The sequence below is a fragment of the Macrobrachium rosenbergii genome, chromosome 59 (genome assembly GCF_040412425.1).
Source record: "Macrobrachium rosenbergii isolate ZJJX-2024 chromosome 59, ASM4041242v1, whole genome shotgun sequence".
NCBI classification, from domain to species: Eukaryota; Metazoa; Arthropoda; class Malacostraca; order Decapoda; family Palaemonidae; genus Macrobrachium; species Macrobrachium rosenbergii.
In genome coordinates this window covers 1,529,164-1,543,240 of record NC_089799.1, presented here as the reverse complement: position 1 = coordinate 1,543,240, position 14,077 = coordinate 1,529,164, and the positions used below count along the sequence as shown (strand labels likewise).

General features: G+C 42.2%; 1 protein-coding gene across 1 annotated transcript; it reads left to right on the top strand.

The window, feature by feature from the left end:
• LOC136837416 (uncharacterized) lies at positions 1-8,151 on the top strand. Its single transcript, XM_067102198.1, has 5 exons — positions 1-394; positions 635-925; positions 1,295-1,461; positions 1,509-2,006; positions 7,765-8,151. Exons 1-5 carry the CDS (start codon positions 1-3, stop codon positions 8,149-8,151), a joined length of 1,737 nt encoding a protein of 578 aa, XP_066958299.1.
• The last annotated feature ends 5,926 nt before the right edge of the window (positions 8,152-14,077 follow it).

Here is a 14,077-nt window from a genome sequence, read left to right as displayed (position 1 = left end):
ATGAATTTAGAGAAAGCTTTTGTTTCTGAAGAGTCACTCCCTGTACAACAGGTAAAGTCATTTTTTAAGAAGTCTGTTTCTTGTAAACATTGTGGATACCCTCATGATAGTGTGAAATGTCGTTTTAAAGAAAAGGTATGCAATCGGTGTCAGAAAAAGGGACATTTAAAACAAGTTTGTACAGCTGTTGCAAGTAGTAGTAAAAGTGATGCACAGAAAAATGGTCATAAATCTTTAGTATATGAAAAGAGGAAAAGTGTTAACGCAATTAATGATGTAAATGTTTTGAGTGACAATGAAGATAAGCTTTTATCAGTTACCACTCTTCATGTTGTAAGAGATGAAATTAAGGTGGCAATTAACGACCAAATTGTTCCTTTTGAGGTTGATTCTGGTGCTGCATTTAGCACTATAGGCTAAGTGAAGATTGGGCTCACACCTTAGGTTTACTACTGAAGATTGTAAGAAACATTTAAAGGCATATGATAATGTTAACATCAATGTGTTGGGTTAGGCTTCTGTAGATGTTGCTTATAATGATTATAATGTCAGTCAGATTTTTTATGTTGTTGAAAATAAGAATTCATATCTCTGTGGTAAAGATTTGATGAGTAAAATTAGTAGTTGGGCATAGTTCATTCATCTAAAGTAAATAAGACTGACAGAACTGTTCAGGATTTGTTTGATAACTACGAGGTGGACCCTAAGAAATCAATTGTAGGTTTGGTTGCCAAAACTCATGTGAAAAGTGATTCAGTACCTAAGTTTAGGAAGCACAGAACTGTTCCTTTGCAGTATAAGTCTATGGTTGAAGATGCTTTGCTGACTTGGGTTAATGATAATATAATTCAGTCTGACAGTTCAACTGAATGGGCAGCTCTTATTGTTACTGTTATGAAATCTGATAACTCTCTTCGTATTTGTGGTGATTTCAAGGACTTGAGTCAATGCCTATATTATGATCAGTATCCATAACCAAAGATTGATGAATTATTACCAGAGATTGGTAAAGGGAAAATATTTTCCACTATTGATTTAAAAAATGCTTACTTACAAATACTAGTGAATGAAGAGAGCCAGAAATACTCGGTAATTAATACCCATAAGGGTTTGTTTAAGTTTAAAAGAATACCTTTTGGCCTTTCTTCTTCACCTGCTATATTTCAAAGGTTTATTTCTGGTTTGGTATCAGATGTTGATGGTGTTGGTGCATATTTTGGTAATATAATTATCAGTGGAAAAATTGAAGAGGAGCATGACCTTAGATTTGGTAAAGTCTTTTAAACTTTGCAAGAGCATAATATTCAGATTAATAAGAAAAAGTCTGCGGTCAAGGTATCTTCATTAGAATATTTGGGTTGTCATGTCTCTGGTGAAGGTGTCAGACCTTCTGCTAAAAAGGTTCAAGCTATATTAGATGCTCCATCTCCCACTTCTGTTGCAGAATTCAGTCATTTCTTGGTATGGTTACACATTACTGTAAGTTTATCCAGAATTTCTCTTGTAAGTGTGCTCCCTTGTATGACCTGTTGAAAAAGAATGCAAATTTTAAATGGAGTAAAACTGAACAAACTGCTTTTGCAACTGTAAAAAAAGATTTGGCTGAAAGTCCATTGTTATGTAATTATGATGGAGAAACTTCATTGGTTGTGAAAGTTGATGCTTCACCCACTGGAGTTGGTGGTGTTTTGTTACAGAAAGTTGAATGGAAAGAGGTTCCTGTATATTTTGTGAGTAAGAAACTTATATCAGCTGAACGGAACTACGTTCAGATAGATCGAGAAGGCCTTGCATTGGATTTTGTTTTAAATAGATTTAGATATTTCTTACTTGGTAGGAAGTTTGAGGCTAGGACTGACCACAAACCTTTGCTGGGCTTATTTGGTAAAGGACATCAAATTCTACACCAGGCCAATGCAGACATTCAGCGTTGGGCATTACTGCTATCTCAGTATGATTTTGACCTTGTCTATAAGACAGGCAGAATGTTGCGGCAGGTGCACTTAGTATGTTGGCTATTAATGATGATACTGAGTTTCATACCACTGTTGAATATATTAAACTGGTAGAAACAGTAGATTTTGATGATATTTCTTTTGAGGTTATACAGAAATGTACTAGAAGGGATGAAGTTTTAAATCAAATCATTCAGTGTATTAAGTTTGGTTGGTCTAAAGGGGATTCAAGAATGTCTGAGTATGGCTCCATGAAAACTGATGTTAGTTTATATGATGATGTAATACTGTATAGAAACAGAATTGTCATACCCACTCGATTGAGGTGTAAAGTGTTGGATCGCTTACATAGTGGTCATAATGGCATAAATGTCATGAAAGCAGGAGCTAGGAACTGGATTTGGTGGCTTAAGGGGCGCGCCGATCGCCGAATTTCGAGAAATTATGGATTTTTAGTTTTTTGCAGTTTTGGACTGGTATATGTCTAAATAAACATGTCCTGAAATATTATTGCTAAAAAACAAATTTTAAGTGTTTTTTTTTTTTTTTTACATTTTTGTTCACCGTATTTACCGGCATTTGAGTGTCATTGAGCAAAAAATTGTCGCAAACTGTCTGTATGACTTTTTAGGTGGAAGTGAGAAATATACGTTACTTTCCTACTAAAATACACATTATCTACAATAAAAAACTGGCTCTCTCTCTCTCAAAAAATATATCAGAGTAAACATGTATCTATGTATCTTGATATCGCCCCGTGATATCGCCCTGTGAGCAACCCTGAGCAACAAATTGTTGTACAATGTTTGTATGATTGCCTATTCTGGATAGTAGAAAGTGAGAAATTTACTTCAGTGTCCTACTAAAACTACCCACTTTCTACGATAAGAGGATGTTCGTTCTCTAGAAAAATATCAAACAAAATATCAATATCTATATCTCAATATTTTGAACTCATTATCACAGAAGTACCATGCCAACTACTATACATATAATATTTTATATTTATTGACATATTTTTACTACGTATTTTCGGAAATATGAAATCATATACTAACAGTTCCAAACAGAGCGTCGTATTTTACAATAAACAATCTCGGTTTTTGTAGTTTTGGTTCAAGTGATATCCTAATGCTGTGATGCATTTCCTTTCGGATTTTCGTTTTACATTCACGCAATTCCATTGCCATAAGCAAGAGAAGTACCACTTTTGAACAATTGCGTCTCGTAAGTTTGTTACAAGAGTGGGACGAAGCAAACGGGAATTGTTTCGCCTGAAATATGAGTGAATCATATTACAGTTTCGGTCAAATTCGGATATCTAATTTTTTTACTTGCTATCATATATTTTTGTCATGATTCAACAAATTCCGCATCTTCCGCAAATTAAGAGTTACGGAGATATTTGCCAATAAATAATGTGCCTTGTTGTTATCGGTTTTATGCTTGTCAGTTTTCTGCTGATGCGTTTTTGTTTTTGTCAATGTTTTGGTAAAATGCCTAATCGTCTTTGTTTTTCGTTATGAATTATAAGTACGGTACAAATGCTGAAACCTGATTGGTTGCTTTGTTTCAAGAATATCCAATTAACTGCGATTTTGGAATAAGCCGGCTTTCTACAGAAGTGCGCTGTTGACTGCCATGGATTCCGTCGTGATCTGCATGGGTGTTCTCTGTCTTACTTTGAGGCTTTGGTCGTTTCCATGGACATTACAATGGAACTCCACAGGTTGTGAATACCTTTCTTCGTGAACATTTAGTACACGCAAGTGTTCAGTGTCCGCCAGTTTTCGGGAGGACAAGATCTGTGTACCACTCTTAAAACTAAGAAAAGGCGATTGTGTAATTTCACTGTCAGTGACTACAAGGGGACTTTTCTCCATGGGTCTCATCTTCCTCCATGGAAATTAATTTTGTTTGTAAACCATTGGCTTCAAAGTTTGGGACCATCATTTTGTGATCAAGGGTCTGCATTTATCTCCTTCTACTAGTGTGGATTGGAGGAGTTTTTGTTCTGAAGTGACAGATTACGCTTTTGATCATCAAGAGGCGATTGGTGGTGACGGTGTTATTGTGGAGATCGACGAATCTCATTTTTGGTAAGAGGAAGTACGATCGTGTAGGCCTTTAAGTGACATATGGGTGTTCGGGGTATTGAAAGGCTTTTCGAAAACTAGTTTTATTGTGCTCTTGGAACCGTTGCCTCGAAAGCGTGATGCTGCTACCCTTGTGCCTTTAGTCCAGAAATACATCAAAGGGGCAGTGTTGTCATTAGTGATAAGTGGTCGGCTTACAACTCCTTGAAGTCTCTTGGGTACGATCACCGTACAATCAACCACTCCGAAAATTTTGTGGATCCTCTAACCCCGACACCCATTCTCAGAATATTGAGCGTCTTTGGCGAGAACTCAAGGTGGATAAAACGGCCTGGTAATCGGTCTGAATACTTTCGGCAGTATTTGTTTTCTCTTTATTAAGTGATATTCCATCATTTTTTATCACTAGTCGCCTCTTCCACAGTCTGAGTCAGGGCGTGTTACGTCGATGATCCACTAGATCCTCAGCCTTCTAATAATCTATTTAAGGTAAGTAATTTAACGAAAAGGGTAACATTGACTGCCGTGAATTTCAAAACTGTAACTTGAAAATTTACCCTGTAACCCCTGTGAGTTGCCGCCTCCAGAACATACGAGCTTGAATCATTTCAAATGTGTAAGGCTGGGTTGTCCAGAGAGCGGTACCCATGGCGGCCATGTATCTCTAAATCTTCATTTGCGGTAGAAATAAAGGTCAGATTCGTTGATCACTATTTAAGCTTGCTAATTTTATATCGTTGTTTGTGATTACTTTTTCCTAATATATAATTACATAAGACCACAAAGCTTGATTTTACTGCAGTGAGTACTCAAAAGGCTGAAAACATGTATCAAAACAGAAAACATGTACAACAGTGGTAGCATATATAGGTTATGTAGAAAATTTATATTGGTAGCATATATTTTTATAAGTTATGAGGAAAACTTTAGGGTGAGTGTGAAACGATGAGAACAAACCTTTCCTAGAATACCATGTCCTGGCCTAACCTCATTAGTGCATTTAGTTTTATAATTTACTTACTACAAAGAAAATTCGCAGTGATAGCATATAGCCTTCTATTTTTTATAGGTAGCATATACTATTTTTTATAGATTATGAAGAAAACATTATATTGATAGCATATATTAATGAATTTTTGTTATGAAAAAACTTTGCACTTATATATATATATATATATATATATATATATATATATATATATATATATATATATATATATATATATATATACACATATGTGTGTGTGTGTGTGTAAAGAACGATTAAATAGGGAAACATAAGAATAGAATCTTAAAAAGAGAGAAGTGGAAAAAAGATAAATTGTACAGTGATTGATCGAGTAAGAATAGAGAGAGAAAAAAGAATAAAGAGAGAGAGGGAGAAAAACAGTTAAGCCTTCGTGGTTATGCATTACCGAGGCTAGACATATCAAGCAAGCTAAAGGCAGGAAACTGTCTCTACATGAACCCAAAACAGTTAGCAAGTGTATTGCGCCCAGGGCCAAAAAACCGATCATAAAATCTTGAACCTGTGCCCTCACGATTGAGCTGATCAAGCATAACCTATGACCTGGTAGGGAGTCAATGTTCCATCCATAGCTATAATCTCACCTTCAATAGGAGGTGTTTACATGAATTTCTGTGAAAAGGGGCTGGACAAAGAGAAGTAGTTCACCATTTCTCCAATTAGACATTCTAGGGAGGAGCCATTAACTATTCCTACAGAGGTCATTTCCAATCACATTTTCTAAGGAGAGATTTTGACAACACCCACCAACTGTCCTCCCTGATCAAGCTGTTTGAGGGGAGGCCTTTCAGATAATATCTTCCAATGAAGTAACTTCAAGGGAAGAGATGGGAAGACAGCAAAGAGAAGCAGGGTTCCAGAGAAGAACGAAGCTAGAGAAGAGAGGATTGAGTCACTAGTCACCAATACGAGAAGATGCAGCACTTCCCCCAGATTCCATGTTCCCAACCAGACTCTGACCACGGGCTACTTAATCAGACTATGTCTGCAGGTTACTTAACCATGCTCTGACCGCAGGCTATTTAACCAGACAGAAACTGAACTTCGACTAGCAAGAGTAGTTTTCAAGAGAGTAAGACTGTAACCGTAATTGTACTTGTGTATGTAATTAACTGTCACCATTAAAGTAAGAAGCTACCCATTTCATCTCCATTACATCTTTCTGAGAGATGTAATTATATTTAATATAAATCCCTTCTAACTAATAAACTCGTGAGCTGTTGACTTCGAGAAGAGACGCTGTGCATGAACACGTCGCCAACTTAGAAGAAAGACGTAGGTAAGAAGGGAACCATAATAAGTCACACAAGTTATGAAAAGAAACTTCAGCACGACAAAAAGTGGTGGCAGTGCTTTAAGATCCAAAAGGCGAGATGAAACAAACAGACATTAACATAAATATCCAGTGCAAGTACTTAAGTTACGGTGAAACAAAATCTACAAAACGAACTTAGATTTTACGACAGCAAGCAAAACTTATATGAAGAAATAAAATCCTGCAATAAAGCGTCAAACAGAAGTGAACATAAACTTTAATAGTGCGCAACGAAGAAGCAAAACACAACACAATTCACCACGAGCATAATAAACTAATTGATAAACACAAAACAGTGAGCCAGCACATCGGTCGAGCAACAACAGGCAGCAAGTGTGTTTAACAAACTACTGCCACGAGTGTAACAGATACAACGTAGAGTGTGTTTCAACAAACTCCGAAGTCGACAACAACAGAAGAACAACTTGTCGACTACGAAAGAATTCTGTAATAACAACAACCTGTAAGTTATCGAGAAAGTGAGATTTACTTGTTCTCTCTTTAAATGTGTAAAGAAGTGAAGAATTTTTAAATTTATACTAGAGTAAAGATTATTTAACCTCTCTTTATCAAAGTGAAAATTAATGAAACTCTCTCTCTAATGAACTAATTTTTTTTTTTTTTTTTGTAAGCGTAATTGCAATTATTACTCTCTCTATAATAAATATTTTAGGTAAATAATTTAGAAAGGGAATTCTTATTTTTCTCACTTGGTTGGTGATAAATATTTTGAGTATTGATATGCAAAATTGTGTGCTCGTTGTGATGAATAATTTTTTTCTTTTCTTGATGATATGATGCCCAATTTCACATAAGGTTTTGTATGTGTATTTGAATAATTACTTTGCTACTAATAGAAAATAATGTTTCTTGAAGGATTTATTTCACCTGTGCACATGAACTCAATTTAACAATTTAATTTTTTTATTATTATACTTTGATAGTTTCTTTTTTTTATGGTACTGTGTGCATAGTGTAATATTTTATATATATATATATATATATATATATATATATATATATATATATATATATATATATATAATGTGGTGTGCTCAATTTGAATAATTTTGTTGTAAAATGCAAAGAGTCTTTGATGAATTACTAAACACAGTTAGCCATTCGCCATACAATTTAAGACAGTCGACACTCAGACGTAGCCAAATTCCAAGACTAGTTTCCCACTCAACTTTAGTGCAAAGAAATATTAACAATAATAACACAACTAACCAGAACCAAAATAGTGTTAATAATTCTAATAATACTAACAGTAATAATAATAGTAACAATACTAATAATACTCGCACCTTCCAATATCACAATATGAATCAAGCAGCTGTAATAACAACAGCTACACACTTCTGTGGGCAGGTGGATGATTCAAATCCTGACAAAAGCCAACTCGAATCTTATACAGTAAATCATTGGCTCTCAGATGTAGATAGTCGCATATCTTCAGGGAGAACAACAGATGAAAGAGCTAAAATAAATGAAGCCTTGATTCTCGTAAGTTCAGAACACGGTGATGCCCACAAAACTCTGAATTCCATGACTTTTAGCAAACTTAATAATTATGCAGAATTCAAAGAAATTTATTTATCACTCTGGGAACCAGTAAATAAGACTGACAGTTTATATAACATAACCAGATTCCTTAACCCACAATATGAAACAATAGCAAATCTTTACTCAAGTGTTGAGAATGCAATAGATAAAATAACAGAAGACAAAGAAAACAGGCATCACCATAGGAGATAAGACACAGTTTGGTGATAATGACAGTAATTTAGTTAATCTAAGATATGTTTTGAATTACTTGTCATTTGGAACCGTATATAATGCCCTTGGAGAAGATGAAAAGAAGGCTTTCAGGAAAATGAAAATTGATCCACAGAAAGACAGCCTTCAGACATTGAAAACCATGAGAGAAGCAATACAAAAGAAAGAGATAAATCTCTCCAAGGAATTTGTAGGAATAACAGAAACACAAAATGAAAGGAAAGGTAGAAATGAATAATAAGAGCTATGATAATTCCAGACAAGTAGGAAATAGACCAACTACCTTTCAAGGGAAATATGCCCAAAATACTAAAAGAAAATTGAATCCAGACCAGAAAGGAAGACAGAATCAAACTAAGGGTGGTCCTCCCAAATCTTATAGACATGGTCAATACTCAAACACAAATAATTCAACCCAAGCGAACTATTCCGCTCAAGGAGCGAGACCAAAGACAGCCTGTGAAAACTGTGGGTATACCAATCATTCCACAAATGAGTGCAGAAGGCCTAGGATCTGCACAATTTGCAAGAGGGTAGGACATTTAACCAGGAATTGCTGGTTCGGTAATAAGGAAAACAATAAAGAAGTGGTTGAATTTGTAAAGTTCCCACTGAGCGGGTTTTCTATGGTGAACCACCTGTTTTCTTCAACATCGCTCTTACAGGATTGGGTCAAGCGAAATTAGCCATATTTTTCCTGCGTAAATGTGTATCTATTACTAATTCATTTGTATCTGCTTCCTTTGCACGTGTTAGAATGTTGTTATGTCAATTCTTGTGAAATTACTTTTTACATTACTTGTATTTATCCATTGTAATTATTACCGAGAGTAATTGACCTCGGGTCACCAAAATTCTGTTGTATTCCTCTGTGTGACGTCCGCACATCGCTTTATAAGTGACCTGCGTTCTGAATAAACTACCAGTACCTGTCCTCCTGTTCATTATTTCGCACCTCTTAAAGTGGTGACCCCGGACTGGTTCCCAGAGCCATTAGCTGACTCATACGGCGACCTAGTTTTGGCTCCATGAACTACCCCACGCCCCTAACGGACTAAACACGGCGCTGTAACCAGCGTTCAGGCATGCTGACTCTCATCGGCAAATCACCAGCGTCATTAGCGGACCCACACGGCACGCTCCCAAGAGCGTATTGACGCGAGTAACCTACTCCAAGTAAGAGGGCGATAGTGAGTATGGACGCAGACATTCCCTCCCACATACAGTTAACTGCAAACTTCGCGGACTCAAATATCTCCCTCGTGCACGACCCTCCCGCACCCTCCCCTGCGCCAAGAATCACGCGCTCCTCCACGCCGCTACCCGCGCCCCACGCGCTGCCCATCCCAACGGAACAGACTAAATCCGCCCTCGCCATAAACCTGCCGCCCTTCACGCACAGCAACCCGTCATCATGGCTCTACAAGGTCAAGGGACAGTTCAGACTGGCGGGACTTACTGATGAGGTGCTGCAAGCCGACGCCATGATCAACGTCCTACCAGAGGAGGTCTACAGGAAGCTCGTCCTGTGGGTGTCTGCCGCACGCCCCGTCAGCTACCAGCATCTAAAACCCTCTCTCGTCGAGACCTGCTCACTGCCAGTCTCCGAGAGGGCCACCCGCGCCCTTGACCAGCTGGAGGATAATGCAGAGGAGGAGATAAGTGCCGTCACCAGGAGGCGACCAGCATACCACCACAAGAAAAACCCACCAGAGCCTTGCTACTACCACCAGTGGTATGGCAAGGACGCCCGGAACTGCCAACCCCCCTGCTCTTTCGCCCATCCAAAAAACAGGGGAGGCGGCAGCCAACAGAATAGGCCGCCATGGCAGCAGAGGAATCCAGGAGCCCAAAACCATTAGGCTTCTACATCCGCGACACCGTCTCCGGCAGGATGATGTTGGTCGACACCGGGGCTGTTCGATCGGTGTTTCCGCCATCCAGGGAGGACCACAAACTCCCGCTGGACCTGGCTGCCTTCCTGACAGCCGCCAACTGGTCCCCCATCCTCTCCTACAGCACCAGGTTCCTGTCAATCTCCATCCTTGGCCGGAGATATATGTGGAACTTCATTGTCGCAGACGTGAGTGCCCCACTCCTGGGCATGGATTTCCTCGCCCACTTTGGGCTGGTAGTCGATGTTGGTCGCAAGCGTCTATTAGACACTGACCCCTGCCAGTCCCTCCCCCTGGCGCCGTGACCCAGCATGCCTACCATCTGCTCCATCGCCCCACACCAGGACGCCCAGCTGCTGAAGGAGTTCCCCGACGTTTTCAAGCCCGAACTGCGCCAGGTACCTGGGGCCCCGGCAAAGCACAGAATCTACCACCACATTAAGACGAAGGTCCCCCCAACACACGCAAAGTTCCGGAGGCTTCCCCCTCGGCACCTTCAGGAGGCCAGGGACGCTTTCGCCGAGATGGAGCGGATGGGCATATGCAAGAAGGCCTCCAGCCCATGGTCCTCTCCCCTCCACATGGTGCAGAAACCAGACGGCTCCTGGAGACCCTGCAGCGACTACAGACGGCTCAACCTCGCAATTGAACCGGATCACTACCCCCTACCAAACATGCAAGATCTCACGGCCTCCTTTCACGGGGCCAAAATATTCTCTAAACTAGACCTTTTGAAATCTTACTTCCAGGTATCAGTTGCTCCAGAGAATATCCCCAAAACCACCATCATCATGCCCTTCGGGTCCTATGTCTTCGCCTTCTCCACCTTCGGCCTGAGGAACGCGGGGGCAACCTTCCAGAGGCTGATGGACAGCATCCTGGGGGACCTGAAGTTCTGCGTCTGTTACATGGACGATATTCAAATTTTTTCCAGATCCCCCAAAGAGCACCTGCAACACATTCGGACGGTCCTGCAGCACCTGCAGGAGAATGGCCTCGTCGTCAGGTTCAACAAATGCACCTTCGGCGTCGAAAAAGCTGACTTCCTGGGCCACGAGATATCCCCGGAGGGCGTCCGTCCACTCGCATCAAATGTCGCAGCCGTCACCAGGTTCCCCACCCCTACCTCTGTCAAGGTCATACAGGAATTCCTCGGGATGGTCAACTACTACAGAAGGTTCATTCCCGAGGTCGCACACACCATGGCTCCCCTGACAGAGATCCTGAAGGGCTAACCGAAGTCCTTAGTTTGGGGACCCGACCAGCAGCAGGCCTTCTCCCTGACGAAGGCTGCCCTCCCTGAGGCAACCACCTTGGCCCACCAGGACCCCAACACCCCCCTCCAGTTCATGACGGATGCCAGCAACGTTGCCTGTGTGGCCGTCCTGAAGCAGAGCGTCGCCGGTGCCCCCCAGCCCATCGCCTTCTTCAGCAAAAAGTTCAACCCCGCAGAGGCCCGCTTCAGCACCTTCGACAGGGAACTCTGCACAGTGTATCGGGCGGTACGTCACTTCAAGTTCCTCCTGGAGGGTACGCCCCTCACAATCTGGATGGACCACCAGCCGCTGGTCCACGCCTTCTCAAAGCAGGGGGGTGCATGGTCTTCCAGGCAGCAGCAGCATCTAGATACAGCCATCACGGAGTTCACCAGCACAATCAAGTACCTCCCCAGCAAGAAGAACCCTGTAGCAGATGCCCTCTCCAGAATCAAGCTCAATGTGGTGCAGCTCAGGATCAACTATAAGGACCTTGCCTGGGAGCAGACCACCAACCCAGAGACTCCAGCCTACCGCACCGCCATCACATCCCTCAAGTGGAAGGACATGACCCTCACCCCTGGGGGACCAAAATTGCTGTGCAACGGAAGCACCGGCCAGCCTCGCCCTCTGGTACCCACCTCCTGCCACCGTCTGGTATTCGATGTCATCCACGGGCTGTCCCACCCCTCCGGCAGGACGACGGCCAAGCTGCTGCAGAGAAGTTCGTCTGGCACGGTATGCGGAAGGATGCGACGGCCTGGGCGAGACAGTGCATCCAGTGCCAAACCAGCATGATAGGGCGTCACACCAAGACAGGGGTAGGCGAGTTTCCCCAGCCGGGGAGGCAGTTTGGACACATACATGTAGACGTGGTAGGCCCACTTCCCCTATCAGGCGGGGCCAGATACCTCCTGACAACCGTTGACCGCTCAACCAGGTGGCCTGAAGCGACGCCCATGCAGGAAGCCACAGCCAGTGCATGCGCCGAGGCCCTCCTCTCCAGCTGGATCAGCTGGTTTGGTGTCCCGGACCACATAATCACCGACAGGGGCCCAGCCTTGCTGTTCGAGCTGTGGTCCGCCCTGGCACGCCTGCTAGGGACCTCTCACCACACCACCACCAACTACAACCACGCAGCCAACGGATTGGTGGAGAGATTCCACAGGTCCCTGAAGGCGTCCCTCATGGCCCGGTGCACCGCCGAGGATTGGAAGCACCAGCTGCCTTGATTCCTCCTCGGACTGAGAACCGCCCCTAGAGCCAATGGCAACCCGTCAGCAGCAGAGAAAATCTACAGGGAGCCCCTCGTAGTCTCGGGCTAACTCATCATGGGAGATCGTCACAACCCATCAGTCCAGAGGCTCCGCGACATAGTCAGGAAGTTCGCCCCCTGCCAGGGGACATATACTGATAGGTCAGCAACCTTCACGCCTCCCGGCCTGTCGTCCACCACTCACGTCTTCGTTAGGGGCGACGCCGTCCACCCTCCACTAACCAGGCCCTACAGGGGCCCCTTCCGCATGCTTGAGAGGAACACCAAAGCATTCCACCTCGCCCTGCATGGGAAGGACGACTGGGTGTCAGTCGACCGTCTTGAGCCTGCCCTGTTGCAGGAAACAACAGACAATGCCACGCAGCGGCCTCCGCAAGAACCGTCGCCTCCACAGCTGAACTACCCCAAAAGGAGGTCGCTTGGCCACCCCCGAAAGCAACCAGCCAGCGCCACAGCCAGCCACTCCCGCTCACACCACACCCCCCAGCTTACTTCGCGGAGTCACAGCACTCTCCAATGGCCCAGCAGATACCTAGATTAATCAGACGTTACCCATGTTTTGGGGGGGAGTATTTGTAAAGTCCCCGCTGAGCGGGTTTTCTACGGTGAACCACCCGTTTTCTTTGATATCGTTCCTACAGGATTGGGTCAAGCAAAATTAGCCATATTTTTCCTGTGTAAATATGTATCTATTACTAATTCATTTGTATCTGCTTCCTTTGCACATGTGTTAGAATGTTATGTCAATTCTTGTGAACTTGCTTTTTATATTACTTGTATTTATCCATTGTAATTATTACCGAGAGTAATTGACCTCGGGTCACCTAAATTCTCTTGTATTCCTCTGTGTGACGTCGGCACGTCGCTCTATAAGCGATCTGCGTTCTGAATAAACTACCAGTACCTGTCCTCCTGCTCATTATTTTGCACCTCTTAAAAATTAAGCAACAATCGCCCAACCTCAAATAAGTCTTCAAGTCAATAACAAATCATCCCTACACAGAAGACAGAAAGAAAGTCCCTTCAAGAAGATAATATAAAAACAGGAGAATTAGCAAAAAGGGGAGGTGAAGGTTCATCCGCATTTTCTTATTCGCAGAGTAAAGAAGTAGTATTCTCCACGAGAGGAGAAGAAGAAATAACCAGAAGGATTTACCTATCATTAAAGTTCCAGTAAATGGAAAGATATGTACTGTACTCATAAATTCAGGTTGCACTGTAAACATCATAGATAAAACCACTTTAACGAGACACTTAGGCGTTGAAGAAACGCTAATTCAGGGTCAAAGCAGAATGATAAAAGGAGTAGCGGGTAAACAGATTAAAAGTTTAGGAAATGTGAACTTAGAAATAGACATTTTGTCACATAAATATGTTGAAAGTTTTCTAGCTCTAGAAGACAGATTTTTCCCTTCACAAGTATTGTTCTCAGTTAACCTAATGAAGAGATGTGGAATCATCCTGGACTGCACAGAAGG

Bases quoted from the DNA above. Each gene is read 5' to 3' on its own strand.
- LOC136837416 (XM_067102198.1), top strand. From the start codon at position 1: ATGAATTTAGAGAAAGCTTTTGTTTCTGAAGAGTCACTCCCTGTACAA. The intron at 926-1,294 runs GTGATTTCAAGG...AAACTTTGCAAG, and splicing joins TAACTCTCTTCGTATTTGTG to AGCATAATATTCAGATTAAT. The intron at 1,462-1,508 runs GTATGGTTACAC...TTCTCTTGTAAG, and splicing joins CAGAATTCAGTCATTTCTTG to TGTGCTCCCTTGTATGACCT.